The sequence below is a fragment of the Anopheles arabiensis genome, chromosome 3 (genome assembly GCF_016920715.1).
Source record: "Anopheles arabiensis isolate DONGOLA chromosome 3, AaraD3, whole genome shotgun sequence".
NCBI classification, from domain to species: Eukaryota; Metazoa; Arthropoda; class Insecta; order Diptera; family Culicidae; genus Anopheles; species Anopheles arabiensis.
In genome coordinates, this window is record NC_053518.1 from 92,410,165 (window position 1) to 92,437,621 (window position 27,457).

General features: G+C 48.9%; 4 protein-coding genes and 2 long non-coding RNA genes across 12 annotated transcripts in view; 2 read left to right on the forward strand and 4 right to left on the reverse strand.

Annotated features, from left to right (window-relative positions):
• Positions 1 to 2,288, reverse strand: part of LOC120900563 — a 3,372-nt gene extending 1,084 nt beyond the window's left edge. The window contains exon 1 of one of the 2 annotated variants that reach the window (XR_005739217.1): positions 2,035 to 2,288. This is a non-coding gene — a long non-coding RNA (uncharacterized LOC120900563). Of the gene's footprint in view, positions 144 to 2,034 lie in introns of those variants that run through there. The other variant, XR_005739216.1, reaches the window with a different exon arrangement.
• The window catches only part of LOC120900560 (histone H2B), an 18,847-nt gene extending 2,343 nt beyond the window's left edge, over positions 1 to 16,504 (forward strand). Inside the window, exon 2 of the mRNA XM_040307699.1 lies at positions 15,985 to 16,504. Coding sequence (XP_040163633.1) covers positions 15,985 to 16,359 — 375 coding nt within the window. The 3' untranslated portion in view covers positions 16,360 to 16,504. The remainder of the gene's footprint in view (positions 1 to 15,984) is intronic.
• Positions 1 to 16,613, forward strand: part of LOC120900559 (histone H2B) — an 18,973-nt gene extending 2,360 nt beyond the window's left edge. Inside the window, exons 2-3 of one of the 3 annotated variants that reach the window (XM_040307698.1) lie at positions 8,098 to 8,468; positions 16,385 to 16,613. In XM_040307698.1, the coding sequence (XP_040163632.1) occupies positions 8,098 to 8,448 (351 nt within the window). In that variant the 3' untranslated portion in view covers positions 8,449 to 8,468; positions 16,385 to 16,613. Of the gene's footprint in view, positions 1 to 8,097; positions 8,698 to 16,384 lie in introns of those variants that run through there. The other 2 variants (XM_040307697.1, XM_040307696.1) reach the window with 2 other exon arrangements.
• Positions 3,628 to 9,975, reverse strand: LOC120900553. 2 transcript variants are annotated; one of them, XM_040307690.1, is made up of 5 exons: positions 9,919 to 9,975; positions 5,322 to 5,517; positions 5,000 to 5,260; positions 4,603 to 4,938; positions 3,628 to 4,543 (listed from the first exon to the last, which is right to left on the reverse strand). In XM_040307690.1, the coding sequence occupies exons 3-5, from the start codon at positions 5,064 to 5,066 to the stop codon at positions 4,347 to 4,349; spliced, it is 600 nt and encodes a 199-aa protein (XP_040163624.1). In that variant the 5' UTR covers positions 5,067 to 5,260; positions 5,322 to 5,517; positions 9,919 to 9,975; the 3' UTR covers positions 3,628 to 4,346. The 2 variants fall into 2 exon arrangements, with proteins under 2 accessions (XP_040163624.1, XP_040163623.1); XM_040307689.1 differs by lacking the exon at positions 9,919 to 9,975 and having other exon boundaries at positions 5,322 to 5,560.
• On the reverse strand, positions 9,031 to 27,421 carry LOC120900548 (membrane-bound transcription factor site-1 protease). Of its 3 annotated transcripts, XM_040307682.1 has the most exons (5): positions 27,221 to 27,421; positions 26,120 to 27,143; positions 23,115 to 26,049; positions 22,718 to 23,053; positions 21,754 to 22,658 (listed from the first exon to the last, which is right to left on the reverse strand). In XM_040307682.1, the coding sequence occupies exons 2-5, from the start codon at positions 26,630 to 26,632 to the stop codon at positions 22,243 to 22,245; spliced, it is 4,200 nt and encodes a 1,399-aa protein (XP_040163616.1). In that variant the 5' UTR covers positions 26,633 to 27,143; positions 27,221 to 27,421; the 3' UTR covers positions 21,754 to 22,242. The 3 variants fall into 3 exon arrangements, with proteins under 3 accessions (XP_040163617.1, XP_040163616.1, XP_040163615.1); XM_040307683.1 differs by lacking the exon at positions 21,754 to 22,658 and adding an exon at positions 9,031 to 9,350 and having other exon boundaries at positions 22,860 to 23,053; positions 26,120 to 27,421; XM_040307681.1 differs by having other exon boundaries at positions 26,120 to 27,421.
• On the reverse strand, positions 17,382 to 20,093 carry LOC120900564. Its single transcript, XR_005739218.1, has 3 exons — positions 19,930 to 20,093; positions 17,740 to 18,060; positions 17,382 to 17,679 (listed from the first exon to the last, which is right to left on the reverse strand). It is a non-coding gene; the product is annotated as an uncharacterized LOC120900564 (long non-coding RNA).
• Positions 27,422 to 27,457: the final 36 nt, after the last annotated feature.

The window sequence follows — 27,457 nt, forward strand, 5'->3', positions numbered from 1 at the left end:
TTTGCGTGGGCTTTTTGAAAATTCGCACTGAGGGGAAGGGCTTGGAGCGTGGTGCCAACCAAAAAAAAGCATCAAATCCTGTTCAATTGTGTTCTAGCATTCGGAGAGTGAACACGCTGCGAACGCTTGCGCCCAGTATTCTGCGACGCTATACGCCATAGTATTCTGCAGTTTTCTACGACGCCATTTCTCAACCCACGCCATAACCCGAGGAGCCTGGAAGCCTAGGGAGTGTGGATTTTCTGCCTCGTGACCGTTTGCCAGCGGTGAGTACCGGTTATTTTTGGTGACTGTTAGACTAGTGCTTGTGTGGGGGGATTATTTTGTGCCAACGGACGGAAGCGAACTTGCGTTTGGTGCGTCTTAGTGCAGTAAGGCCATAGGCAAGATGGCAGGCCCGAGAAAAAGTGGTCGTCAGGTCCCCGACTGGATGGATCCAGTGGACGTACAGGGCGAACCGCGATATTTGATTTTGGCGCCCCAGAAGGGTTTTGCCATTCCGAAGAACGCGTTTTTGATCGAGAAAAGCCTCTCGCCGTTCGTCGGTCCCATCGAGCCTTGCGTGCCGATGGACCAGGGCGCGCGATATCTAATGAAAACACGCAGTCGTGAGCAGTTCGACAAACTGCTTGCGATTAAGAAACTGATCGATGATACCCCGGTGCAAATAATTCCCATCCACGCCCACAAAACGGCACAGGGTGGGATTACCTACTCCGAAGCTCGCAGACTGTATAGTCAAATGGCGAGTCCGGCGTCCAAAAGCGACTGACCGGCGCTCAACAACAACACCAACAAAAACACCACCACCACCACCACCACCACCACCAACAACAACAACAACAAAACGACACGGCACTGGCCGAACGCGACGCCAAAATAGAACAGTTAACGGCTACCATTGCATACATCACTTCGAAATTCAATACGGTCCTCGAAAAGTTCCAGCAAGTGATTGAGGAACGTGACTTCTTCAAAAGCCAGCTCCAATCCCGACGCAAAGACAATGACACCGAAAACGCCGACTCGAACAGTAAAAGCATGGACACAATCAACACAAACGCGGACACTAACACAGCAACGAACAAGGACTCGAACACCTCTGCCCCGGTCACACCGGAACGAAAAACTCCCTCCTCAACCTCCACTGATGCTTCCACTGGCTCAATCATTAAGCAGGAAATTTCTCCCGGCAACAACAACACACCACCGAAAGTAAAACCACCAAAAGGCGGGAAACACAAATCCCGCAAACGAAAGTAACGTCTGATATCGATCTAACGCTAACGAACTAGACTTCTGCTTTCGATATTTGGTACTAACTCTATGCATAAACATTCGACGAGCAAACTAACCCTGCAGCTAACACCTCTTCTCTTATCCTTAATAAGAGGCTCATCACAAAACTTGAAGACCGCTAACTCCTCTACAAACACCAACACGCCTTTCCGACCCGGCAAGAGTATGGAAACATACCTTGCGACATTAGAGCAGTGTTTCTTCAATGCAAGAAACAAAGGCAAACACATTGCCCTGTAGAAGGCCTTTGACCGCACACGGCAGTATCATATACCAATTGGCTTAATGCCGGTTAACGGCCTTCTTACAAAATTGTTTAACTGATCACACATTCAAAATCCTCTTTGGCTCCCACACCTCCCGCCGCCCTTCCCACTAGAGAACGGAGTACCGCAAGGGTCTTCCTTATCACCCACCCTCTTCCTCATCAACCACATCGAATCCCTCCTACTATCTATCCCAGTCAAAATACACACCTTTCTCTACGCTGACGACATCATACTGGTTTCCACACTCCATTACGCCAAGACTACACGACGCAAATTACAACAACCAGTACACCAGTGGACCAACTCCATAGCGGCTTCAAAAAGTAAAATCCTACACATACCAAGCGGAGTCACGCGTGTCCGCAACCGTCCTAAAATTACAATAAAAAAATCAAATTGGGTATTATTTTTCATAAAAAACTCACCTTTGGGCCCCACTGCAGGGAAATTAAAAGACGCACCATACCTCGTTTAAATATAATCCGTACGTTGGCACAGAATAACACCCCTCGCCCAGCGCTGTTGGCAGTCCTAAAGGGCTGGTTCTTGCCGCGGCTGCTGTACGGGTCGGAGATTGCCTCACTAGCTTCCACAGATCTTATCCAACAATTCGCTCCACCGTACCACCGAGCCGTCAATTACATATCGGGCTGCTTCAGAACCAGTCCAACCGATGCAGCACTAGTTGAATGCGGCGTTCTTCCACTGACATATCTAATAACGCAGAATATAACCAACATGGCAGGCAGAATAATAGAAGGAAGGATCAACGCCAACTCTTTTATTGAGATAGCATAGCACGACATGAAACTCACCATAGGCCATGACATCAACAAAAACAAGCAAAAACCGTGGTACAATCCCATCAACAAGATAGACCGGTCTATGCAACACATCAGCAAGCATAACAACAATAGATTGGTCGTAATACAACACTTTATCGAAATAGCCGATAACTACTAAGAAAACTACAACATTTACACCAATGGATCAGTTCTACCACCCAACGCCGGTTGTGCAGCATACACATAAAACAGAAACCTACAACTCAAACTGCCTTGTCCCACCACCATCTTCTCAGCGGAAGCGATAGCTGTCATCAAAGCAGCCGAAGAAAGAGCACCTCAAAACGCCGAGTGTGTTATCTTTACCGATAGCGCTCCGGTACTAGAGGCAATAGAACACGGAAACTTCAACAATCCCTACATCCAACATATAGAGTAACTTCCCAACATCGAATACATCAGCTTTCGTTGGTTTTCGCATCCACCGTATCACAACACAACAAGTCATCCAGAGCCAACTTTCGTCGGTGGCTGCATTACCAGATAAAACTGCAATGGAAAATAGATCCCTGGAATGATCACCCTTCACGCAGCTACCAGAGAACCATAATAAGATTAAGGATAGGACACACCCGCATCACGCGCATCTTCACATTCGATACAACGAGAGCTCAGCAATATGCCCAAATTGCGCAGTGGACGCCACCGTTAAACACCTGACAATTGAATGCCCAGAATACGAACACATTAGAGCCAACTACAATCCACCAAACCAAATAGAAGAAATACCAAAGAACGACACAACCATGGAAACTAAAGTGATGCACTTTCTAAAAGAAACTACATTGCTTCAACCAACCCTCAATTGGGAACAACCACCTCACCACTACTACTACTACGAAGAATAAATGTATGTAAATACTCTCTAAAACTTACTTCACTCGTTGTTCGGTTATTGGGAGGGAAATGGTTGAAAGAAAATGGTTGCAATTTCCACTCATCTTGGTCGCTTTGGTTCACTTTGAAATGATATGATTCAACTTTGATATAAGCAATTTCACTCTTGGTTCCGCTTCATCACAACTTTTCACACTGGCTGCCATCGATACACTGATCGCTCGGTTTGACCCCAACGGCAACTCCACAGAGATCCAAAACATTCCAAGAAACTGTTCCGTTCTCCCTCACTTCTTTTCTTTCGCTTGTCCAACTATTCTTTTGTCTCCTTTGCTCTCGTTCTGTTTCGCAATCAAAGCAATCCTTACGCTTGTGTGTTCGTTATAAAAATATAAAAATATTTTCCTTCTTTATTTTGCGTTCCTCCCCGTGTGGCCGGGAATAGCTAGGAACACATTCACACCAATACGGATTGACATAATGTATGTTAATCTTTTGCTGTTGCTCTCTCTACACACACTCATTTGGAGACCTATTTTGCCATATCTTCAACAAGATACACCTACCAGAAGAACAGCACTGATTTCCTTCTCCTTGGCTAAACATACAGTAGTATTAAATTAAAAAAAGGTTCATTACTGCAGCTAAAAAGTGAACTAGAACCGCCCTCTCCTACGACGCGAAGAATAACAAGAACATAAAACAACATTGAGCCCTAATACGAAAAGCTGGCAAATACTTCCCTTACCACCTACCGTGTAACGAGTCTTGTTCCCCCAACTTAAGCTACCACTACTACCAGCCGGTCCATTTCGTTGCCTTATCGCTCGTCTCTTTTGGTATAGCCAACCGTGTCTGTACTTCAGCTCCTCAGAAGCCAACCTTATTGAAGACGTAATTGAGCCGTCGCTTGATCGTGAGCCCTTTCGTTTTGCGCACCCAGTTCAGTAGAGCAAGCAACGCGAACAGTGCCAACATTACGGCACCTTTCGAGCCGCCCAACCAGTAGAACGCCCCAACTGTACCACTGGAACGATCTCCATTCGAACCACCACCACCACCACCACCACCACCGGCGCGGCTCTCCGCATAGTAGTCAACGTCTTCCGTGGATCCTCCAGCAAGGGGGAATTATCTTCACCCCGACCGCCATCGGTGTACCGGCCGTTGGTGATGCACCGGATGGACCGTTGAATCCATTCGGTGGTGCGTTTGGGGGGATTTTATCCGTTTTCTTGTTGCGCCATCCGGGAACGTCTGGTTCATCGTTGGCGCCGAGTGCGGCATTACCACCTAAAACGAAGGAAATGACTTAAACAATGCTCATCATCTTTTGATAAAGTAGATTTTACCCTTTTGACTTTCCAATCTACGACCACGGCTGCTGTAGACGAGCTCGTTCCCCACCAACGGCATGATTGGTTGCGGTGGGCCTTGCTTTAGCTGACGCTGTTGGACCACTAGAAGCTGTTGCTGCTGCTGCTGTTGCTGCTCCTGGACGAGTAGATGATCGTTTGGACCGGTGCCGAATCTTAAGCTGGACATGTTCAGCGTGACCGGATATTCCCACTCTAGCCGTTGACACACAGGTACGGGACGTTTCTCGCCCGTTGTCCTGTGAGCCACCAGCACTTTCGAGTACAGGTGCAGATTGTTGTTCGGCATTCGCTGAGGTAGCTTCACGTTTTCTGTCAATAAAACAAATAACATTACTATAAGTTCATTCCAAAGAGACCTTCCACGCCCTACCTTCGATCTGTTCCACCTGCCGACTGACATTTAAATCACGCAGTAGGCTGGTTACATGCGCCGTCATTGTGTACTGAAGCAGCGAGTCCAGCAGCCAAAAGCACGGTTTCTCCAGATGCGTTGAATCGCCATACAGTGCAATCCGTACACCGGCCAGCAGCTCGGCCGTTGTGCCGTTCGTGCCGTTGTGGAATTGTGCTGCTTCACAGCCTTCGTACTTTCGCGCAGCAACTGTCCCAAACGGAGAGATGGAGATATTTCCTAAAACGAAAGGAAACGATTCAACAAAATGCTAACCATCAGACGGTAAAGCAATGATTACCTTTTGTACGGCTGCTGCTCCGTCAGAAGCTCGTTTCGTTTTCTCACATTCTCACCCGTTGTCGTGTGAGCAAACCAGCACCTTCGAGTACGGGAGTAGATTATTTTGAACCATTCGCTCAGACAGCCTCATCTTTCCCATCGAAACAAGCACAACTTCACTGCAGCTTATCCAAACTTTCCTTTCCAATGTTTACCTCCAGCTAGCGACCGACCGCACAGCAAAACACTGACGTGCGCTGTCACTGCTCCCCTAACGTGGCAGGCGTGTCGAATCCGAGAGATGCACCGACTCCCCGTGTACAGTGAAATCCGGCCTGTTCGGCGCGATCGGCGGTCGGCGTTATTCGCTATCTTCTTTTTTCTTTTTTTTGCACTACCATTTCTCAGAATCGGAAACCAGAATTGCCAGCCAGTGTAGGTGTCTGGCAAAAATTTTTGGACGCGGAAGGTTTCGTTGGAAGTGCTGCCGAGACGGATCGTTCAGAAGCGTGTGACTTGTTGAAGGAGACACACGTGCCTAGCCAGTGAAGTGTCCTGCTGAGAGCAAAGGAAAGGAAATTGTTAAGAACTTTGGGCAACCATCATCCAAATTCCTCTTGCGATCAGTTCGGAAAACAAAAAGTATTTTTTCTATCGAGTGGTGAAAAAGTGAGCAACGATGCCGGGGCCACCGGCCACCTCAGCTGGTCTCCCCCCGCACCCTGGGAGGGAGCAAAGGGGAAGAACGCTGCCAGCATTCATGGATCCCAACAACGAGCATGGAGAGAAGCGGTACCTGATCCTGCGCACAGCAGACGGATCTCCACTTCCGACCAATCCCTGGATCCTGAGCGAAACCGTAAGACGAATCCAAGGTAAGGTAGAAAACGGTAGGCTGATCAGCCCCTCAACCTATTTAATAGAAACCCGATCCGAACACACCTACACTAACCTCCAAACGGTCACAAAACTGCTGAACAATGTGGCGGTCGTTGTCGAGCCGCATCCCACCTACAACAATGTGAAATTCGTGTTCACGTGTGGCTCGATAGCCTCGCTCACCGTGGACGAAATAAAGGCCCATCTCGAGGAAGATAATGTCACCGACGTATATCGGTTCACGCGCAAATCGGATGGCAAATCGGTGCCCACGAATTCATATGTAGTGACAATGCAGGCAGTGAAAATCCCTGAATATATCTACATCGGCATGGAGCGCATCAAGACTCGCGTGTACTATCCACGTCCAATGCGCTGCAACACGTGCTTGCATTTCGGCCACACCAAAAACAATTGTAAAAATAGCGAAACCTGCGCAACGTGTGGCGAAAAAACCCATGGTCCGTGCACACTGCCGGCAAAATGCACAAACTGCGGTGGAGCACACAGTGCTTTCGACACCAACTGCCCCAAGTACAAACAAGAAGCTCAGTTGATAAAACTGAAAATCGACCACAACTGCTCCTACCGTGAAGCCAAGCAAATGATCGACAGTTCCTCTGGACCAAAACAAACGCTAGCTAGCACAGTGCAGCAGCGTATAAACGTAGCGCAAGCCGTCGATCCGAAAGATCAAATTATAATCAGCCTCACGCAAACGATCGAAAATCTGAACAAGCAGATCGCGCGACTAAACACCCGCATCGATGAACTGCACCAAAGCAGCAGCTCTGAACAGCAAACCGATACGGATACGGAAACCGACTACACCACCACCATCACAAGCATACCAACTACCGGCTCCACCTTAACCTCAAAACACCAACTCTCCCTTTCATCTTCTTCCTCCTCCTCCTCCGAAGAGGGAGAAGCTGTCAAAATACCAGCAACGAAGAAATCAAAACTCACATCGAAATAAATTTTTATTCTGAATATTAAATGATTTTATGCTAACTAATTAGAATTCCTTTCCTTAATAGTGGATCCTAACGCCACTCATCCTACCAGCACACCAAATAACCAACATAATTTTCTGTTAAATTAGAATATACGAAGTATCAATAATATCGATGAACCAAAACTATATTAATTTAAACACAACCCACAATAATAACAATACAGGAAGCGTACTCATCAAAACATCTTGTTAATGATCCACTGCTAAATAACTAAACCAGCAGCTATACTAAAACATACTGTTTGCTGAGGTTTAAGAGTATACTTACACAATAAAAGAGAGGAAGATAATTACAAAACTAGGGGACGAATTTGACTATGGAAACGTAGTCTGCCCGTCTCCTTAGTCGAAAGGCCGGAACTACCTCACAGTTCACCCACTTATGGGGTAGATTCGACTACCCGGTTCGCTGTAATCCTAGCTGGAGGGGGGGCATTGGTGGGGAGTGTGGCGGGTTCCGTGGGCCCGGGGATTGATCGGGGGATGTCTGCGTTGGGACTCCTGTCCTGGATACTGCGTCTGGTCACCCAGAAGCTGGATACAGGGATGGGGGGGACAGCGCGGCCTGACCACGACCATATTCTCGGTAACCCACCGAGCTTTCTCTCATCCTATTTCTGCTTCCTGCCAGCACGGGGGGACAGTGGCCAGTAGTCTGCTACCTCAATAGTTGAAAAGGCAGAGTTACTTTACAACTCAAATATGTTCTTTCCCTAGTCCTCAACTTCCCACCTCTCCATCCCATCCCTACCAATCCGTGTATCCCTTATCCCCCCTCAGAGAGAAAAAAATATATATAATTTGGAAAAGATTATAGTGCATGTGACGAAAGAGTCCATAAGGACCAAAGTCACTATAATCTCTTAGACAGACAGACAGACAGAAGACCAGCGGCAAGGCAGCTAAGAAGTCCGGCAAGGCGCAGAAGAACATCTCCAAGTCGGACAAGAAGAAGAAGCGCAAGACCCGCAAGGAGAGCTACGCCATCTACATCTACAAGGTGCTGAAGCAGGTGCACCCGGACACCGGCATTTCCTCCAAGGCGATGAGCATCATGAACAGCTTCGTGAACGACATCTTCGAGCGGATCGCGGCGGAAGCGTCCCGCCTGGCGCACTACAACAAGCGCTCCACCATCACGTCCCGCGAGATCCAGACGGCGGTGCGACTGTTGCTCCCCGGCGAGCTGGCCAAGCACGCCGTGTCCGAGGGCACCAAGGCCGTCACCAAGTACACCAGTTCCAAGTAAGCGATGGGTGTTGTGTGGAGGCTGTGTGCACGGTCATGGAACGGCGGACGACTACCCAGGATGAGTGTGTGGACCAGAAAGCGACCAGTTCCGTGTGCAGTACGGTCACGTACACCCTATTATCTAGCTGTTAAGCGTTTCTCCTAGCTGTAAGTTACTCGCTCGGAACACAATTTTATGCATTCTGAACAACCACCCCACTACTACTACGAAGAAGAATAAATGTATGTAAATACTCTCTAAAACTTACCTCACTCGTTGTTGGGCTATTGGGGAAATGGTTGAAAGAAAAATGTTGGAATTTCCACTTCTCTTGGTCGCTTTGGTTCCGCTTCATCACAACTTTTCGCACTAGCTGCCATCGATTCACTCATTCATCCGTTTGACCCCAACGGCAACTCCACAGAGATCCACCACATTCGAAGAAACCCGGTCCCTCACTTGCATTCTTTCGCAACACACCGCCACCGATCGGTCCAAACTTGTCCAAACTGTTCCTTTTTCTCCTTTGCTCCGGTTCTGTTTCGCAATCAAAGGAGGCCTTTTCTTTCAAGCAATCGCCACCGTCCTTACGCTTACGTGTGTTCGTTATAAACATATTTTCTTCTTTATTTTGCGTTCCTTCCCGGGTGGCGGGGAATAGCTAGGAACACATTCACACCAATACGGATTGACATAATGTATGTTCATCTTTTTGCTGCTTCTGTCGTTCTCTCCACACACACACCGCTCATTTGGGGACCTTTCCCATAGACATTTTCCTTTTCTTCAACAAGATACACCTACCAGAAGAACAGCACCCATTTCCTTCTGGCAAATACGTCCCTTACTTCCTACCGTGTATGGACCGTTGAACCGTTGAACCCATTCGGTGGTGCTTGCTGCTGCTGCTGTTGCTGCTCCTGGACGAGTAGATGATCGTTTGGACCGGTGCCGAAGCTTAAGCTGGACATGTTCAGCGTGACCGGATATTCCCACTCTAGCCGTTGACACACAGGTATGGGTCGTTTCTCGCCCGTTGTCGTGTGAGCCACCAGCACTTTCGAGTACAGGTGCAGATTGTTGTTCGGCATTCGCTGAGGTAGGTTTTCTGTCAATAAAACAAATAACGCTCGGGACGACCACCCGTCCGTGCCGTTGTGGAATTGTGCTGCTTCACAGCCTTCGTCCTTTCGCGCAGCAACTGTCCCAAACGGAGAGATGGAGATATTTCCTAAAACGAAAGGAAACGATTCAACAAAATGCTAACCATCAGACGGTAAAGCAATGATTACCTTTTGTACGACTGCTGTCCCGTCAGAAGCTCGTTTCGTTGTCTCACATTCTCACCCGTTGTCGTGTGAGCAAACCAGCACCTTCGAGTACGGGAGTAGATTATTTTGAACCATTCGCTCAGACAGCCTCATCTTTCCCATCGAAACAAGCACAACTTCACTGCAGCTTATCCAAACTTTCCTTTCCAATGTTTACCTTCCAAATGCTCCAGCTAGCGACCGAGCGCACAGCAAAACACTGACGTGCGCTGTCACTGCTCCCCCAACGTGGCAGGCGTGTCGAATCCGAGAGATGCACCGACTCCCCGTGTACAGTGAAATCCGGCCTGTTCGGCGCGATCGACGGTCGGCGTTATCTTCTTTCTTCATTCTTTTTTTTGCACTACCATTTCTCAGAATCGGAAACCAGAATTGCCAGCCAGTGTAGGTGTCGGGCAAAAATTTTTGGACGCGGAAGGTTTCGTTGGAAGTGCTGCCGAGACGGATCGTTCAGAAGCGTGTGACTTGTTGAAGGAGACACACGTGCCTAGCCAGTGAAGTGTCCTGCTGAGAGCAAAGGAAAGGAAATTGTTAAGAACTTTGGGCAACCATCATCCAAATTCCTCTTGCGATCAGTTCGGAAAACAAAAAGTATTTTTTCTATCGAGTGGTGAAAAAGTGAGCAACGATGCCGGGGCCACCGGCCACCTCAGCTGGTCTCCCCCCGCACCCTGGGAGGGAGCAAAGGGGAAGAACGCTGCCAGCATTCATGGACCCCAACAACGAGCATGGAGAGAAGCGGTACCTGATTCTGCGCACAGCAGACGGATCTCCACTTCCGACCAATCCCTGGATCCTGAGCGAAACGGTAAAGCGCATCCAAGGTAAGGTAGTAAACGGTAGGCTGATCAGCCCCTCAACCTATTTAATAGAAACCCGATCCGAACACACCTACACTAACCTCCAAACGGTCACAAAACTGCTGAACAATGTGGCGGTCGTTGTCGAGCCGCATCCCACCTACAACAATGTGAAATTCGTGTTCACGTGTGGCTCGATAGCCTCGCTCACCGTGGACGAAATAAAGGCCCATCTCGAGGAAGATAATGTCACCGACGTATATCGGTTCACGCGCAAATCGGATGGCAAATCGGTGCCCACGAATTCATATGTAGTGACAATGCAGGCAGTGAAAATCCCTGAATATATCTACATCGGCATGGAGCGCATCAAGACACGCGTGTACTATCCACGTCCAATGCGCTGCAACACGTGCTTGCAGTTCGGCCACACCAAAAACAATTGCAAAAATAGCGAAACCTGCGCAACGTGTGGCGAAAAAACCCATGGTCCGTGCACACTGCCGGCAAAGTGCACAAACTGCGGTGGAGCACACAGTGCTTTCGACACCAACTGCCCCAAGTACAAACAAGAAGCTCAGTTGATAAAACTGAAAATAGACCACAACTGCTCCTACCGTGAAGCCAAGCAGATGATCGACAGTTCCTCTGGACCAAAACAAACGCTAGCTAGCACGGTGCAGCAGCGTATAAACGTAGCGCAAGCCGTCGATCCGAAAGATCAAATTATAATCAGCCTCACGCAAACGATCGAAAATCTGAACAAGCAGATCGCGCGACTAAACACCCGCATCGATGAACTGCATCAAAGCAGCAGCTCTGAACAGCAAACCGATACGGATACGGAAACCGACTACACCACCACCATCACAAGCATACCAACTACCGGCTCCACCTTAACCTCAAAACACCAACTCTCCCTTTCATCTTCTTCCTCCTCCTCCTCCGAAGAGGGAGAAGCTGTCAAAATACCAGCAACGAAGAAATCAAAACTCACCTCGAAATAAATTTTTATACTGAATTACCAATGTTCAATTTCCAATTTTCTGCTAACAAATGATATTTCTTTTCCTAAAAAGTGGATCCTAACGCCACTAATCCTACCAGCACACCAACTAACGAACATAATTTTTTGTTAAATTGGAATATACGAAGTGTACATAATAATATCGATGAACTAAAAATTATATTAACCCAAACACAACCCACAATAGTAACACTACAAGAAGCGTACTCATCAAAACACCTTTTTAATGACCCACTACTAAATAACTACACTTGGATAACTAAACCAGCAGTCATACTCAAACATACTGTTTGCTTAGGTATCCTAAAACACATACCCTTTGAAAATGTTACCCTTCAAACCGATTTGCCAGCAATAGCCATCCAAATAAAAACCCCCATAGAGGTCACCATTGTCTGTATCTACCTCACACCTAGCGATCGACTTGCACCAAACCTGCAATTGTCGCTTGACAACCTTTTTAACCAAATTGCACATCCCCTTATGTTGGTTGGCGACTTTAATGCCCAACACAAGGACTGGGGCTGTGCAATCACCAATAGCCGCGGAACACTCCTACAGGACACATTCGAAAACAATCTTACACAGGTTCTATACCACAAAGCACCCACCAGACTCTCGCCGGACACAGGCAAACAATCGTCCCTTGACCATTGTGCCACCTCTTACCCAATAGTTCCACACTTTTCCATCCAAGTAATGGACGATCTGCATGGGAGTGATCATTTTCCTATGATCATCAAATGCAATCGCAACACACCACCCACAACCATCCGTCCCAGATGGAAGTATGACAAAGCCAACTGGGAGGACTACCAAAAGGCGTTGAGTGCCTTCCCTTGGGACATCCTCGATCAGAATGAACAGGTATTTGCTAATATTATTCTAGAAGCAGCCACATCCTCCATTCCCCGAACGAACGGCACCTTACCACGAAAGTACGTTCCATGGTGGAATAAGGAGGTTGCAATAGCCATAAAAAACAGGCGAAAGCACCTGAGACGCCGCATAAACAACAAAAACAAACAAAACAAATTCCTAACCGATTTTTTGGCGGAGAATTTCAAAATAGCCGATAAAGAAACCAAACTGGCCATTAAAAAAGCCAAACAAGCCGCAGACGAAAAATTTCTCAAAACAGTTAGCAACTCCACTTCTGCAAGAGAAATATGGTCCTGGGTAAACGAGCAAAGCAATAGCAAAGCCACCAAATCCAACTCCCCAATTATCCTAAACGAGGACAATCCTATAACGGATCCAGCAATAGTTTCGGAAAAATTTGCCCTTCATTTTCAGACCATTTCATCCAATAGCAATTACCAGAAAAATTTCCTAAAAACAAAATTAGCCTCCGAAACGAACCCACACAACTTCACCGCAACACAACAACACCAATACAACACACCTTTCACACTGGCAGAGCTGCACTATGCACTCAAAAAGTGCAGCGGCAACTCGGCCGGCCCAGACACAATAGGCTACCCTCTACTACAACACCTCCCCCCATCCGCCCTATCCCATCTTTTAAACATATACAACCACATATGGGAAACTGGTTCCATTCCTAGCGAATGGAAATACAGTTTAACCATACCCATCCCAAAACCCTTCAAAAACAGACACCACGTGGACAATTACAGACCCATCTCACTACTCAATTGCATTGGGAAAGTGCTCGAAAGGATGGTCAACCGTAGGCTCTGCCAAGAACTGGAAACCCGAAACTTAATACACCAAAACCAACACGCCTTCAGACATGGTATGGGTATAGACACATACCTGAACCACCTACACGAAATATTAAATACCGCAAAAACAAACCGCCACCACACAGACTGCGCAGTCGTAGACTTAAGCAAAGCCTTTGATTGCTCATGGCGATACTTAATTCTCGACCAGCTCCACCGATGGGGTTTCCAAGGAAACCTCCCTAATTTCATCGTAGATTTTCTACAAAATAGAACATTCTCCGTACAAATAGGCTCTCACACATCCACCGTTCATACCCTTCAAAATGGCGTACCACAAGGAGCGATTCTATCGCCCATTCTATTCATAATCGGCATAGAATCACTTTTCCTATCCATCCCACTAAACATCACACCATTGATTTACGCGGATGATATCCTTCTGATATCTTCCGCAAGCACACCAGCCGAATCCAGGGACAACCTACAAGCCGGACTCAACAAGCTTGCACAATGGTGCCGTTGGACTGGCTTCCAGTTGTCTCCCTCAAAATGCTCCATCCTACACATCTGCCCACGCACACATGACACACCTACCACACCACTTACAATAAACAATAGACCGATCCAAAACAGCAATAATGCCCGAATATTAGGAGTCATCATTGATTCTAAACTATCCTTTTCCGATCACTTCAGTCAGCTTAAAACCAGCACCAAACACTGCTTAAATTTTTTCAAAATTATGGGCTGTCGGAAGACAAAAGCTTCCCGACAAACACTAATCCGGATAGTGCACTGCTGGTTAGTACCAAAATTACTACACGGCATGGTACTATTTTCAAACCACCTCAATAAATTCAACAAACTCATAGCACCCGTTTACAACACTGCAATAAAATCCTCAGCCGGTGCTTTCATTACCAGCCCAACAGTTTCAACGCACTGCGAAAGCGGTCAACTACCATTTAGCCACGTAATAGCCTTAAATATAATAAAAACAACACTCCGCATCCTTGAGAAGAACATTCCCTGTGAAACGCTTCTCAAGAATGCTAACACCGCCTTTAAAAACATAACCAACTCCAATATACCGACCATTCAAAAACTAATCACCACCAAAGATAGGCCATGGACGACACCATCGGTTAAAATAGTTAAAATCTTCAATAATAAAGACCAATTAAATAGCATACAATGTTTTCAAATACTCACAGAGCTACTAACCACCAAATACCCAAACTCCCATGCCATCTACACAGACGGTTCGGTAGCAAACAACGCAGCCGGATGTGGCATCTACTCATCCATAACAAAATGTGCCATTAAATTACCAAATTTCACCTCCATTTTCTCGGCAGAAGCCATAGCGATAAGCCTTGCAGCCGATGAAGCAGCAATAGCCGGACAGCACAACATTATATTAACGGACAGTGCTAGTGTGCTAAAGGCATTAGAACATGGCAAAAGCAATGATCCCCACATACAAGCAATAGAACAGTCCCCAAACATCAACAATATCACCTTTTGCTGGGTGCCAAGCCACCTAGGCATACGTGGCAATGAAATAGCCGATTCATTGGCCAATGAAGGTCGGCGCGATAAAAACGAAAACGACAGTCCCATCTCAAGAAGAGATGCTGTAAAATATTGTGAAACGGCACTATGGAGCAGTTGGCAGGCCCTATGGGACAAAGAAATAGACCGATTTCTAAGACAGATAAAAAAATCCACAGCAGCATGGTACGACCTTCCCTCTCCTAGTGATCAAAGGATCATTTCTAGGCTGAGGATAGGTCACACCAGGTTAACACATGCACACCTATTGGAAAATGCTCCCCCACCACTCTGCGAGTACTGTGGTGTTACCATCACAGTGCGACACTTACTAATAGAATGCCCCGCTTACGATCAACATAGAACAACCTGCCAACTAGCTCACAATCTGGACGAAATGCTCGCTCCTAACAAAAAGGGACTAGGAAAAATACTAAAATTTCTACAAATAACAAACTTGCATAAAGAAATTTAATGAGTATACTGCTTATTACAACACAAAAGAGAGGAAGTAATTTTTCAAACTAGGGGACGAATTTGACTATGGAAACGTAGTCTGCCCGTCTCCTTAGTCGAAAGGCCGGAACTACCTCACAGTTCACCCACTTATGGGGTAGATTCGACTACCCGGTTCGCTGTAATCCTAGCTGGAGGGGGGGCATTGGTGGGGAGTGTGGCAGGTTCCGTGGGCCCGGGGATTGATCGGGGGATGTCTGCGTTGGGACTCCTGTCCTGGATACTGCGTCTGGTCACCCAGAAGCTGGATACAGGGATGGGGGGGACAGCGCGGCCTGACCACGACCATATTCTCGGTAACCCACCGAGCTTTCTCTCATCCTATTTCTGCTTCCTGCCAGCACGGGGGGACAGTGGCCAGTAGTCTGCTACCTCAATAGTTGAAAAGGCAGAGTTACTTTACAACTCAAATATGTTCTTTCCCTAGTCCTCAACTTCCCACCTCTCCATCCCATCCCTACCAATCCGTGTATCCCTTATTTCCCCCCTCAGAGAGGAAGAGAAAATAATCTAATATAATTTTGCAAAAGGATTCTAGTGCATGTGACGAAAGAGTCCATAAGGACCAAAGTCACTATAATCTCTTAGACAGACAGACAGAAACACGTCCGTTCAGCTCGAAGTCCCAAAGCAAAATGGCCCCGAAGACCAGCGGCAAGGCAGCTAAGAAGTCCGGCAAGGCGCAGAAGAACATCTCCAAGTCGGACAAGAAGAAGAAGCGCAAGACCCGCAAGGAGAGCTACGCCATCTACATCTACAAGGTGCTGAAGCAGGTGCACCCGGACACCGGCATTTCCTCCAAGGCGATGAGCATCATGAACAGCTTCGTGAACGACATCTTCGAGCGGATCGCGGCGGAAGCGTCCCGCCTGGCGCACTACAACAAGCGCTCCACCATCACGTCCCGCGAGATCCAGACGGCGGTGCGACTGTTGCTCCCCGGCGAGCTGGCCAAGCACGCCGTGTCCGAGGGCACCAAGGCCGTCACCAAGTACACCAGTTCCAAGTAAGCGATGGGGGGACGGCGGAGTGGAGGCTGTGTGCACGGTCATGGAACGGCGGACGACTACCCAGGATGAGTGTGTGGACCAGAAAGCGACCAGTTCCGTGTGCAGTACGGTCACGTACACCCTATTATCTAGCTGTTAAGCGTTTCTCCTAGCTGTAAGTTACTCGCTCGGAACACAATTTTATGCATTCTGAACAACCACCCCACTACTACTACGAAGAAGAATAAATGTATGTAAATACTCTCTAAAACTTACCTCACTCGTTGTTGGGCTATTGGGGAAATGGTTGAAAGAAAAAGGTTTCGATGTCCACTTCTCTTGGTCGCTTTGGTTCCGCTTCATCACAACTTTTTGCACTGGCTGCCATCGATATCCATCCATCCATCCATCCGTTTGACCCCAACGGCAACTCCACAGAGATCCACCACATTCGAAGAAACTGTCCCGTTCTCCCTCACTTGCATTCTTTCGCAACACACCGCCACCGATCGGTCCAAACTTGTCCAAACTGTTCCTTTTTCTCCTTTGCTCCGGTTCTGTTTCGCAATCAAAGGAGGCCTTTTCTTTCAAACAATCGCCACCGTCCTTACGCTTACGTGTGTTCGTTATAAACATATTTTCTTCTTTATTTTGCATTCCTTCCCGTGTGGGCTAGAAACACATTCACACAAATACGGATTGACATAATGTATGTTAATCTTTTTGCTGCTTCTGTCGTTCTCTCCACACACACATCGCTCATTTGGGGACCTTTCCCATAGACATTTTCCTTTTCTTCAGCGAGATACACCTACCAGAAGAATAGCTCCCATTTCCTTCTGGCAAATACGTCCCTTACTTCCTACCGTGTATGGACCGCCCATTCGGTGGTGCTTTCGGGGGGATTTTATCCGTTTTCTTGTTGCGCCATCCGGGCACGTCCGGTTCATCGTTGGCGCCTAGTGAAGCATTACTATCTAAAACGAAGGAAATGACTTAAAAAATGCTCATCATATTTTGATAATGTAGAGTTTACCCTTTGATGATCGTTTGGACCGGTGCCGAAGCTTAAGCTGGACATGTTCAGCGTGACCGGATATTCCCACTCTAGCCGTTGACACACAGGTACGGGACGTTTCTCGCCCGTTGTCGTGTGAGCCACCAGCACTTTCGAGTACAGGTGCAGATTGTTGTTCGGCATTCGCTGAGGTAGGTTTTCTGTCAATAAAACAAATAACGCTCGGGACGACCACCCGTTCGGGCCGTTGTGGAATTGTGCTGCTTCACAGCCTTCGTCCTTTCGCGCAGCAACTGTCCCAAACGGAGAGATGGAGATATTTCCTAAAACGAAGGAAACGAATCAACAAAATGCTCACCACCAGACGGTAAAACAAAGATTACCTTTTGTACGGCTGCTGCCCCGTCAGAAGCTCGTTTCGTTGTCTCACATTCTCACCCGTTGTCGTGTGAGCAAACCAGCACCTTCGAGTACGGGAGTAGATTATTTTGAACCATTCGCTCAGACAGCCTCATCTTTCCCATCGAAACAAGCACAACTTCACTGCAGCTTATCCAAACTTTCCTTTCCAATGTTTACCTTCCAAATGCTCCAGCTAGCGACCGACCGCACAGCAAAACACTGACGTTCGCTGTCACTGCGTCCGAAAGCAAGGCCTGTGCAGATGTGTCGAATCGAGAAACTGTTCCCCGGTTTAGTGATGCCTGCAATTACATGAACGTAAAATGCGAATTACCCACTTTTATCGAAATATGCATACAAATAGATCGTTTTCAATCCTAGCGTTTTGCCCGCGACGATAGCGAAAGTATTGGAAGCTTCCAGCTCTGGGCGCTTTTTGCATGCTTCCATAGCGTCGTCTCTTTCGCACCTTCACGCCGCGCTGAGAGTGCTGCGCAGGACACGCACGCATCATCGCTGCATCTCGCGTGGACCGAGGGGTGAGAGTGGGAGCTTTGCGTGGGCTTTTTGAAAATTCGCACTGAGGGGAAGGGCTTGGAGCGTGGTGCCAACCAAAAAAAAGCATCAAATCATAGGGAGTGTGGATTTTCTGCCTCGTGACCGTTTGCCAGCGGTGAGTACCGGTTATTTTTGGTGACTGTTAGACTAGTGCTTGTGTGGGGGGATTATTTTGTGCCAACGGACGGAAGCGAACTTGCGTTTGGTGCGTCTTAGTGCAGTAAGGCCATAGGCAAGATGGCAGGCCCGAGAAAAAGTGGTCGTCAGGTCCCCGACTGGATGGATCCAGTGGACGTACAGGGCGAACCGCGATATTTGATTTTGGCGCCCCAGAAGGGTTTTGCCATTCCGAAGAACGCGTTTTTGATCGAGAAAAGCCTCTCGCCGTTCGTCGGTCCCATCGAGCCTTGCGTGCCGATGGACCAGGGCGCGCGATATCTAATGAAAACACGCAGTCGTGAGCAGTTCGACAAACTGCTTGCGATTAAGAAACTGATCGATGATACCCCGGTGCAAATAATTCCCATCCACGCCCACAAAACGGCACAGGGTGGGATTACCTACTCCGAAGCTCGCAGACTGTATAGTCAAAATGGCGAGTCCGGCGTCCAAAAGCGACTGACCGGCGCTCAACAACAACACCAACAAAAACACCACCACCACCACCAACAACAACAACAACAAAACGACACGGCACTGGCCGAACGCGACGCAACAATAGAAAAGTTAACGGCTACCATTGCATACATCACTTCGAAATTCAATACGGTCCTCGAAAAGTTCCAGCAAGTGATTGAGGAACGTGACTTCTTCAAAAGCCAGCTCCAATCCCGACGCAAAGACAATGACACCGAAAACGCCGACTCGAACAGTAAAAGCATGGACACAATCAACACAAACGCGGACACTAACACAGCAACGAACAAGGACTCGAACACCTCTGCCCCGGTCACACCGGAACGAAAAACTCCCTCCTCAACCTCCACTGATGCTTCCACTGGCTCAATCATTAAGCAGGAAATTTCTCCCGGCAACAACAACACACCACCGAAAGTAAAACCACCAAAAGGCGGGAAACACAAATCCCGCAAACGAAAGTAACGTCTGATATCGATCTAACGCTAACGAACTAGACTTCTGCTTTCGATATTTGGTACTAACTCTATGCATAAACATTCGACGAGCAAACTAACCCTGCAGCTAACACCTCTTCTCTTATCCTTAATAAGAGGCTCATCACAAAACTTGAAGACCGCTAACTCCTCTACGCGCCACCAACACGCCTTCCGACCCGCCAAGAGTATGGAAACATACCTTGCGACATTAGAGCAGTGTTTCTTCAATGCAAGAAACAAAGGCAAACACATTGCCCTGTAGAAGGCCTTTGACCGCACACGGCAGTATCATATACCAATTGGCTTAATGCCGGTTAACGGCCTTCTTACAAAATTGTTTAACTGATCACACATTCAAAATCCTCTTTGGCTCCCACACCTCCCGCCGCCCTTCCCACTAGAGAACGGAGTACCGCAAGGGTCTTCCTTATCACCCACCCTCTTCCTCATCAACCACATCGAATCCCTCCTACTATCTATCCCAGTCAAAATACACACCTTTCTCTACGCTGACGACATCATACTGGTTTCCACACTCCATTACGCCAAGACTACACGACGCAAATTACAACAACCAGTACACCAGTGGACCAACTCCATAGCGGCTTCAAAAAGTAAAATCCTACACATACCAAGCGGAGTCACGCGTGTCCGCAACCGTCCTAAAATTACAATAAAAAATCAAATTGGGTATTATTTTTCATAAAAAACTCACCTTTGGGCCCCACTGCAGGGAAATTAAAAGACGCACCATACCTCGCTTAAATATTACCCGTACGTTGGCACAGAATAACACCCCTCGCCCAGCGCTGTTGGCAGTCCTAAAGGGCTGGTTCTTGCCGCGGCTGCTGTACGGGTCGGAGATTGCCTCACTAGCTTCCACAGATCTTATCCAACAATTCGCTCCACCGTACCACCGAGCCGTCAATTACATATCGGGCTGCTTCAGAACCAGTCCAACCGATGCAGCACTAGTTGAATGCGGCGTTCTTCCACTGACATATCTAATAACGCAGAATATAACCAACATGGCAGGCAGAATAATAGAAGGAAGGATCAACGCCAACTCTTTTATTCAACGAGCAAAATACAACATGAAACTCACCATAGGCCATGACATCAACAAAAACAAGCAAAAACCGTGGTACAATCCCATCATTAAGATAGTTTGGTCATAATACAACACTTTATCGAAATAGCCGATAACTACTAAGAAAACTACAACATTTACACCAATGGATCAGTTCTACCACCCAACGCCGGTTGTGCAGCATACACATAAAACAGAAACCTACAACTCAAACTGCCTTGTCCCACCACCATCTTCTCAGCGGAAGCGATAGCTGTCATCAAAGCAGCCGAAGAAAGAGCACCTCAAAACGCCGAGTGTGTTATCTTTACCGATAGCGCTCCGGTACTAGAGGCAATAGAACACGGAAACTTCAACAATCCCTACATCCAACATATAGAGTAACTTCCCAACATCGAATACATCAGCTTTCGTTGGTTTTCGCATCCACCGTATCACAACACAACAAGTCATCCAGAGCCAACTTTCGTCGGTGGCTGCATTACCAGATAAAACTGCAATGGAAAATAGATCCCTGGAATGATCACCCTTCACGCAGCTACCAGAGAACCATAATAAGATTAAGGATAGGACACACCCGCATCACGCGCATCTTCACATTCGATACAACGAGAGCTCAGCAATATGCCCAAATTGCGCAGTGGACGCCACCGTTAAACACCTGACAATTGAATGCCCAGAATACGAACACATTAGAGCCAACTACAATCCACCAAACCAAATAGAAGAAATACCAAAGAACGACACAACCATGGAAACTAAAGTGATGCACTTTCTAAAAGAAACTACATTGCTTCAACCAACCCTCAATTGGGAACAACCACCTCACCACTACTACTACTACGAAGAATAAATGTATGTAAATACTCTCTAAAACTTACTTCACTCGTTGTTCGGTTATTGGGAGGGAAATGGTTGAAAGAAAATGGTTGCAATTTCCACTCATCTTGGTCGCTTTGGTTCACTTTGAAATGATATGATTCAACTTTGATATAAGCAATTTCACTCTTGGTTCCGCTTCATCACAACTTTTCACACTGGCTGCCATCGATACACTGATCGCTCGGTTTGACCCCAACGGCAACTCCACAGAGATCCAAAACATTCCAAGAAACTGTTCCGTTCTCCCTCACTTCTTTTCTTTCGCTTGTCCAACTATTCTTTTGTCTCCTTTGCTCTCGTTCTGTTTCGCAATCAAAGCAATCCTTACGCTTGTGTGTTCGTTATAAAAATATAAAAATATTTTCTTCTTTATTTTGCATTCCTTCCCGGGTGGCGGGGAATAGCTAGGAACACATTCACACCAATACGGAGTGACATAATGTATGTTAATCTTTTGCTGTTGCTCTCTCCACACACACACCGCTCATTTGGGGACCTATTTTCTATTGCCATATCTTCAACAAGATACACCTACCAGAAGAACAGCACTGATTTCCTTCTCCTTGGCTAAACATACAGTAGTATTAAATTAAAAAAAGGTTCATTACTGCAGCTAAAAAGTGAACTAGAACCGCCCTCTCCTACGACGCGAAGAATAACAAGAACATAAAACAACATTGAGCCCTAATACGAAAAGCTGGCAAATACTTCCCTTACCACCTACCGTGTAACGAGTCTTGTTCCCCCAACTTAAGCTACCACTACTACCAGCCGGTCCATTTCGTTGCCTTATCGCTCGTCTCTTTTGGTATAGCCAACCGTGTCTGTACTTCAGCTCCTCAGAAGCCAACCTTATTGAAGACGTAATTGAGCCGTCGCTTGATCGTGAGTCCTTTCGTTTTGCGCACCCAGTTCAGTAGAGCAAGCAGCGCGAACAGTGCCACCATCACGGCACCTTTCGAGCCGCCCAACCAGTAGAACGCCCCAACAGTACCACTGGAACGGTCTCCATTCGAACCACCACCACCACCACCACCGGCGCGACTCTCCGCATAGTAGTCAACGTCTTCCGTGGATCCTCCGGCAAGGGGAATTATCTTCACCCCGACCGCCATCGGTGTACCGGCCGTTGGTGATGCACCGGATGGACCGTTGAATCCATTCGGTGGTGCGTTTGGGGGGATTTTATCCGTTTTCTTGTTGCGCCATCCGGGAACGTCTGGTTCATCGTTGGCGCCGAGTGCGGCATTACCACCTAAAACGAAGGAAATGACTTAAACAATGCTCATCATCTTTTGATAAAGTAGATTTTACCCTTTTGACTTTCCAATCTACGACCACGGCTGCTGTAGACGAGCTCGTTCCCCACCAACGGCATGATTGGTTGCGGTGGGCCTTGCTTTAGCTGACGCTGTTGGACCACTAGAAGCTGTTGCTGCTGCTGCTGTTGCTGCTCCTGGACGAGTAGATGATCGTTTGGACCGGTGCCGAAGCTTAAGCTGGACATGTTCAGCGTGACCGGATATTCCCACTCTAGCCGTTGACACACAGGTATGGGACGTTTCTCGCCCGTTGTCGTGTGAGCCACCAGCACTTTCGAGTACAGGTGCAGATTGTTGTTCGGCATTCGCTGAGGTAGCTTCACGTTTTCTGTCAATAAAACAAATAACATTACTATACGTTCATTCCAAAGAGTCCTTCCACGCCCTACCTTCGATCTGTTCCACCTGCCGACTGACATTTAAATCACGCAGTAGGCTGGTTACATGCGCCGTCATTGTGTACTCCAGCAGCGAGTCCAGCAGCCAAAAGCACGGCTTCTCCAGATGCGTTGAATCGAGACAGTTCGAATCGCCGTACAGTGCAATCCGGCCACCGGCCAGCAGCTCGGGACGACCACCCGTTCGGGCCGTTGTAGAATTGTGCTGCTTCACAGCCTTCGTCCTTTCGCGCAGCAACTGTCCCAAATCATCACCATCCCGGTCGTCTTCCGGCAGCGGTTCCTCACCGGCATCCACACGATTCATCGCATCGTCCCGGTTAAACTCACCACCATCGTTTGGGACATCCTCATCCTCCTCAACATCACCACCAGCACCACCGACGGCAGCACTCAGCAGGATGCGCTTGTTGATGATTGCGTCCCGATCGATCTTCCCACCGTCCTCTTCCCACTCCTCCGGTAGCTCGTCCGGTGGAGCCAATGGTGGCGCTCCTTCCGGATTGGGCGTTGCCGGTTGTAGCCGTGCGTACACTCTCCGATCGGTTTGCAGCATTCCCAGGATGGCTGTGCGCGTCCGCACCTTCGAGCGTGGTTCGTCCGGTTGCGTTATCGCCAGCCCTTCATCGAGCAGATCCCGCTCGACCAGAATCGTCCCTTCGCCAACGGGAAAGCGCACAATGTTCGCCCCGGACGCATAGTACATCCGATGATCGCGCATATCAAAGTACCCGTCCGCAACACGATCGCCGAGCGCGATGCCGAACCCCCGCAGCAGATCGTTCAACGCCGGCACATTGGCCCCGCCCGTATCCGGCATCCACCATTGGCGCGTGTTCTCGTCGTAGAACTTTATCCGCCGCATGACGGACGTGTTGTACCAGTCGGCAAACACGATCACGCTTAGCTGCCGCTCGAGCACGTCTTCGCGCAGTTTCGCAACTTCCGCCGGGAAAAACTCTTCCTCCGGATCGACCACGAGCAGTGTGCCGTAGTGGGACGCGTTGAAGCAGGTGTACGGCGCACCGAGCACTTCCACGTAGTAGCCAGCGTTGCGGAGGTGCGTGTACATGTCCTTAAAGTTGGTGTGCACGTGATCGGCTCGCCAGTCCAGTGGGTCGGATTTGATTTTCAGATTATCACGCGGCAGATAGCCCGGCGGATAGCGCAGACTGTGGTACTGGTCCCACAGGATTCGCTTCTGCCGGGGAGGCTGTGGAATGATGCGCACTTTGATTGCGAAACTGACCGTGCCGTTCCGGGGTTCCCGTTCGTTCTCGCCCTGCGGCGGGCTTTGTACCGTCAGCGTGATGTGACCCTGCGCGATGCCTTCAAATCCACGCCCTGCCTCGTTCACCCCGATATGTACCGCCATCCAGCCGGACCACGGCCACAGCTGCTCGGAGTAGCTGATCGAAACGTTCAGTAGCTCACCGTGCTCGTTGCTGTACGGATGCCAGGTGGGTCGGTTTATCACCCGCCCAAACACACCCATCCCGTTCAGGATGGTGACGTTCGCAATCACCGGCATCGCACTGTAGTACAAGCTTTGCGTCGTGTACGGCCACATGTAGTCCTCGGTAAAGTCCAGATACGCCGGCGAAAGGGTGACGCGCGGCCGGTAAGCTGCCAGCGCTTTCATGCTCCGCAGAATGTTCAGCTTCCCGTGGCCCTGCTCGAACATGTTGTTGTCCGCCAGCCTTTCCGCACCCTCTATCAGCGCCTGCTTCATCGAGGCCGGGTTCAAATCGACTCCCGGCCGGTCGAGCACACCGCTCGCGATCAGCGTTACCGCACCGGCCACCATCGGCGAGGCAACGGACGTGCCCGAGAGCGATTTGCAGCCACCGTTCAGGTTGCTGCCCTTCACCTGACTCCCGTACGTGACAATGTCCGGCTTGAGGCGACCGTACCCGTACGGCAGCTCCCACGTGGTCATGCCGCGCGAGCTAAACTTGGCAATGTTGTCGGCGTAATCCATCCCGCCGACACCGATCACGTCCATCTGGTCACCCGGATTGTTGAGCGTCCCGTACAGCGGGCCATCGTTCCCGATCGCCGACACCATGATGACGCGGTTCGCCGACAGCTCCAGCACCTTGTCCACGAACGGCTGGTCGAGGAAGTCCGGCCCGCCGATGCTCAGGTTGAGCACGTTGATCTTCTTCAGGATGGCGTAATTGAACGCGTCCAGAAACCAGGACGTGTACGACACCTGGTTGTTGGTGAAGACGCGGAAGATGTGCAGCTCGGCGTCCGGCGCAAAGCCGAAACACTCCTTGGACGAGGCGATAATGCCGGCCACGAACGTACCGTGGCTGACGCCATCGTCCAGCGTCTTTTCGTTCGTCCAGTTCGTGCGCTCCTTGATGCGCTTAAAGTGTGGATGGGATTTGGCCAGCCCCGTATCGAACACGGCCACCTTGACGCCCTGCCCCGTGATGCCCATGCTCCACAGCACGTCCGCTTTCAGTAGCGCCGTTATTTGGCGTGGGATTGCACGAAGCAACCGCCGGTTGGTGTGCCGGTTGGGGGATTGTGGCGGAGGTGCCGGTGGTGCTGGTTGCTGGGCAAACGAATTAGCTTCCGTTGTTAGGCGGCGCTTTTGGATGAACTCGATAAAATCGTTCGTTTCTGCATCGTCCAGCTCGAGCTCGGGCTCGGGTTGTTCTGGCAGCTCTTCCTCCTCTTCTTCCTGCTCCTCTTCCGCATCGGTCTGATGGGCGTCCGACTGCCGGAGGGGAACATACTTCAGCGCACGGTGAACCATCCGCTGGGGGGATATGCTTTTGATGGAGGGATGGGTGCGAAGCAGCGCCAACCCATCGTCCGCGAATTCGATCGCCTCCTCCAGCGTTAGCACGTCGAAATCGCTCGGGAAATCCTGTGCCGGATTGTTCCGTGGCAAGATGCGCCACTTTTGTACCTAAAAGCAGTGATATGTAGGTTTAATTGCGACAACACGTACACCCATTAGAGTAGGCCACGCTTCTTACCTTGGATCCGTTCAGGGCGGATTGAATGAAGCTTTCGCGCTCCTTCGGTTTGTAGTAGCCGTTGAACTGGACGATGTACTCGTTCTGGACGATTTTGGTGGAAAATTCTATCACTACCCGGTGCGTCCTCGCGGAAGGAGAGGCCGTCTGCGCCCGGTCGGTGCTATTACTATCACAGCATGGTTTTGCGGACTGCTCGAACGTTGTGGCGGACCGGTTGCCCTCACGTTCGGTGGCATTGTAACTCAGCGTACCACCACCACCACCACTCCCTTCCGAACTGTCCAGTGGAGAACGTTGCCCATCGTGTCCGGGTTGATAGGGGCTGGGTCGAATTAGGATGGTGGAGCTATTATTAACACCAGGTGACACACTCGTGGTGCGGACGGCGGTCGCAATCAGTAGCAGCGACAACGCCACCCACAATACCCAATCGGCAAGGAACGGCGGCGGTCCGACGGTGACGGCAGCGGCGGCTTTCCCTTTCCGCCTCCTGCCGAGCCCGGTTCTCATCTTCTCTCCGACAACCGTGGTAAACAACCGGCAAAACCTATTTTCTAGCACAAGCCACCCCACCACAACATCCCATCTGGCTGTACCGTGCGGGGGTTACGTGTGTGCCACGAACGATACATTTAGGGCTGGGGGGTGTGTGTGTATGTGCGTGTGTGTGCTGATGTGATTTTCTTTACCGCGGGGACCGATATTTCTGGCGAGCTTGATTGTTTTTGCGTACGACGGGGGTATATGTTTACAGGAACGTTTTTGCTTCCCGAGCTTGTTTTCTTGTTGTTCGTCTTACTTTCACGATGCGAGAGGGTGCTTAGGCATTTTACATTTTCCTTCCCCTCGCTGCACTGGAACTTTCACTGCACAATACACAGAAGATACGGCTTCTTTCTCAATGCGTTTCACCTTTACTCGTCTTCCATTCAGAACAGCAAGCGTTTGCTTCACTTAGTTTAGCACACTTTGCACTAAATCACCTCCCCACCCAGTGGGTGCACTTTTCAGGCTTTTCCTTCTACGCATTGCCAGCAGCCGAGCTGGGTACGCATTTTCACACAGCAAAAACACAGAAAGCGAACAGTTTTCACGCACCGATCACTGGCTTTGCCTCCACAATCCCCTCCCCTCTGCAGTATGAGTGGGTTGCCAAACGGTTTCCTTGAAAAAATTGCACTATTTCATGTCACGCAGGCACGATTTTGCCCGTTTTCCGTGTTTCTTTTTGCACGAAAACAAGCGAGAGCTGTGTGTTGTAGGGTTGTTGCTGCGAGGGGCAGGGCAGACGGGTGTTTGCGAGGTGTTATGGATGACATTTGTATGCGAAAAGAA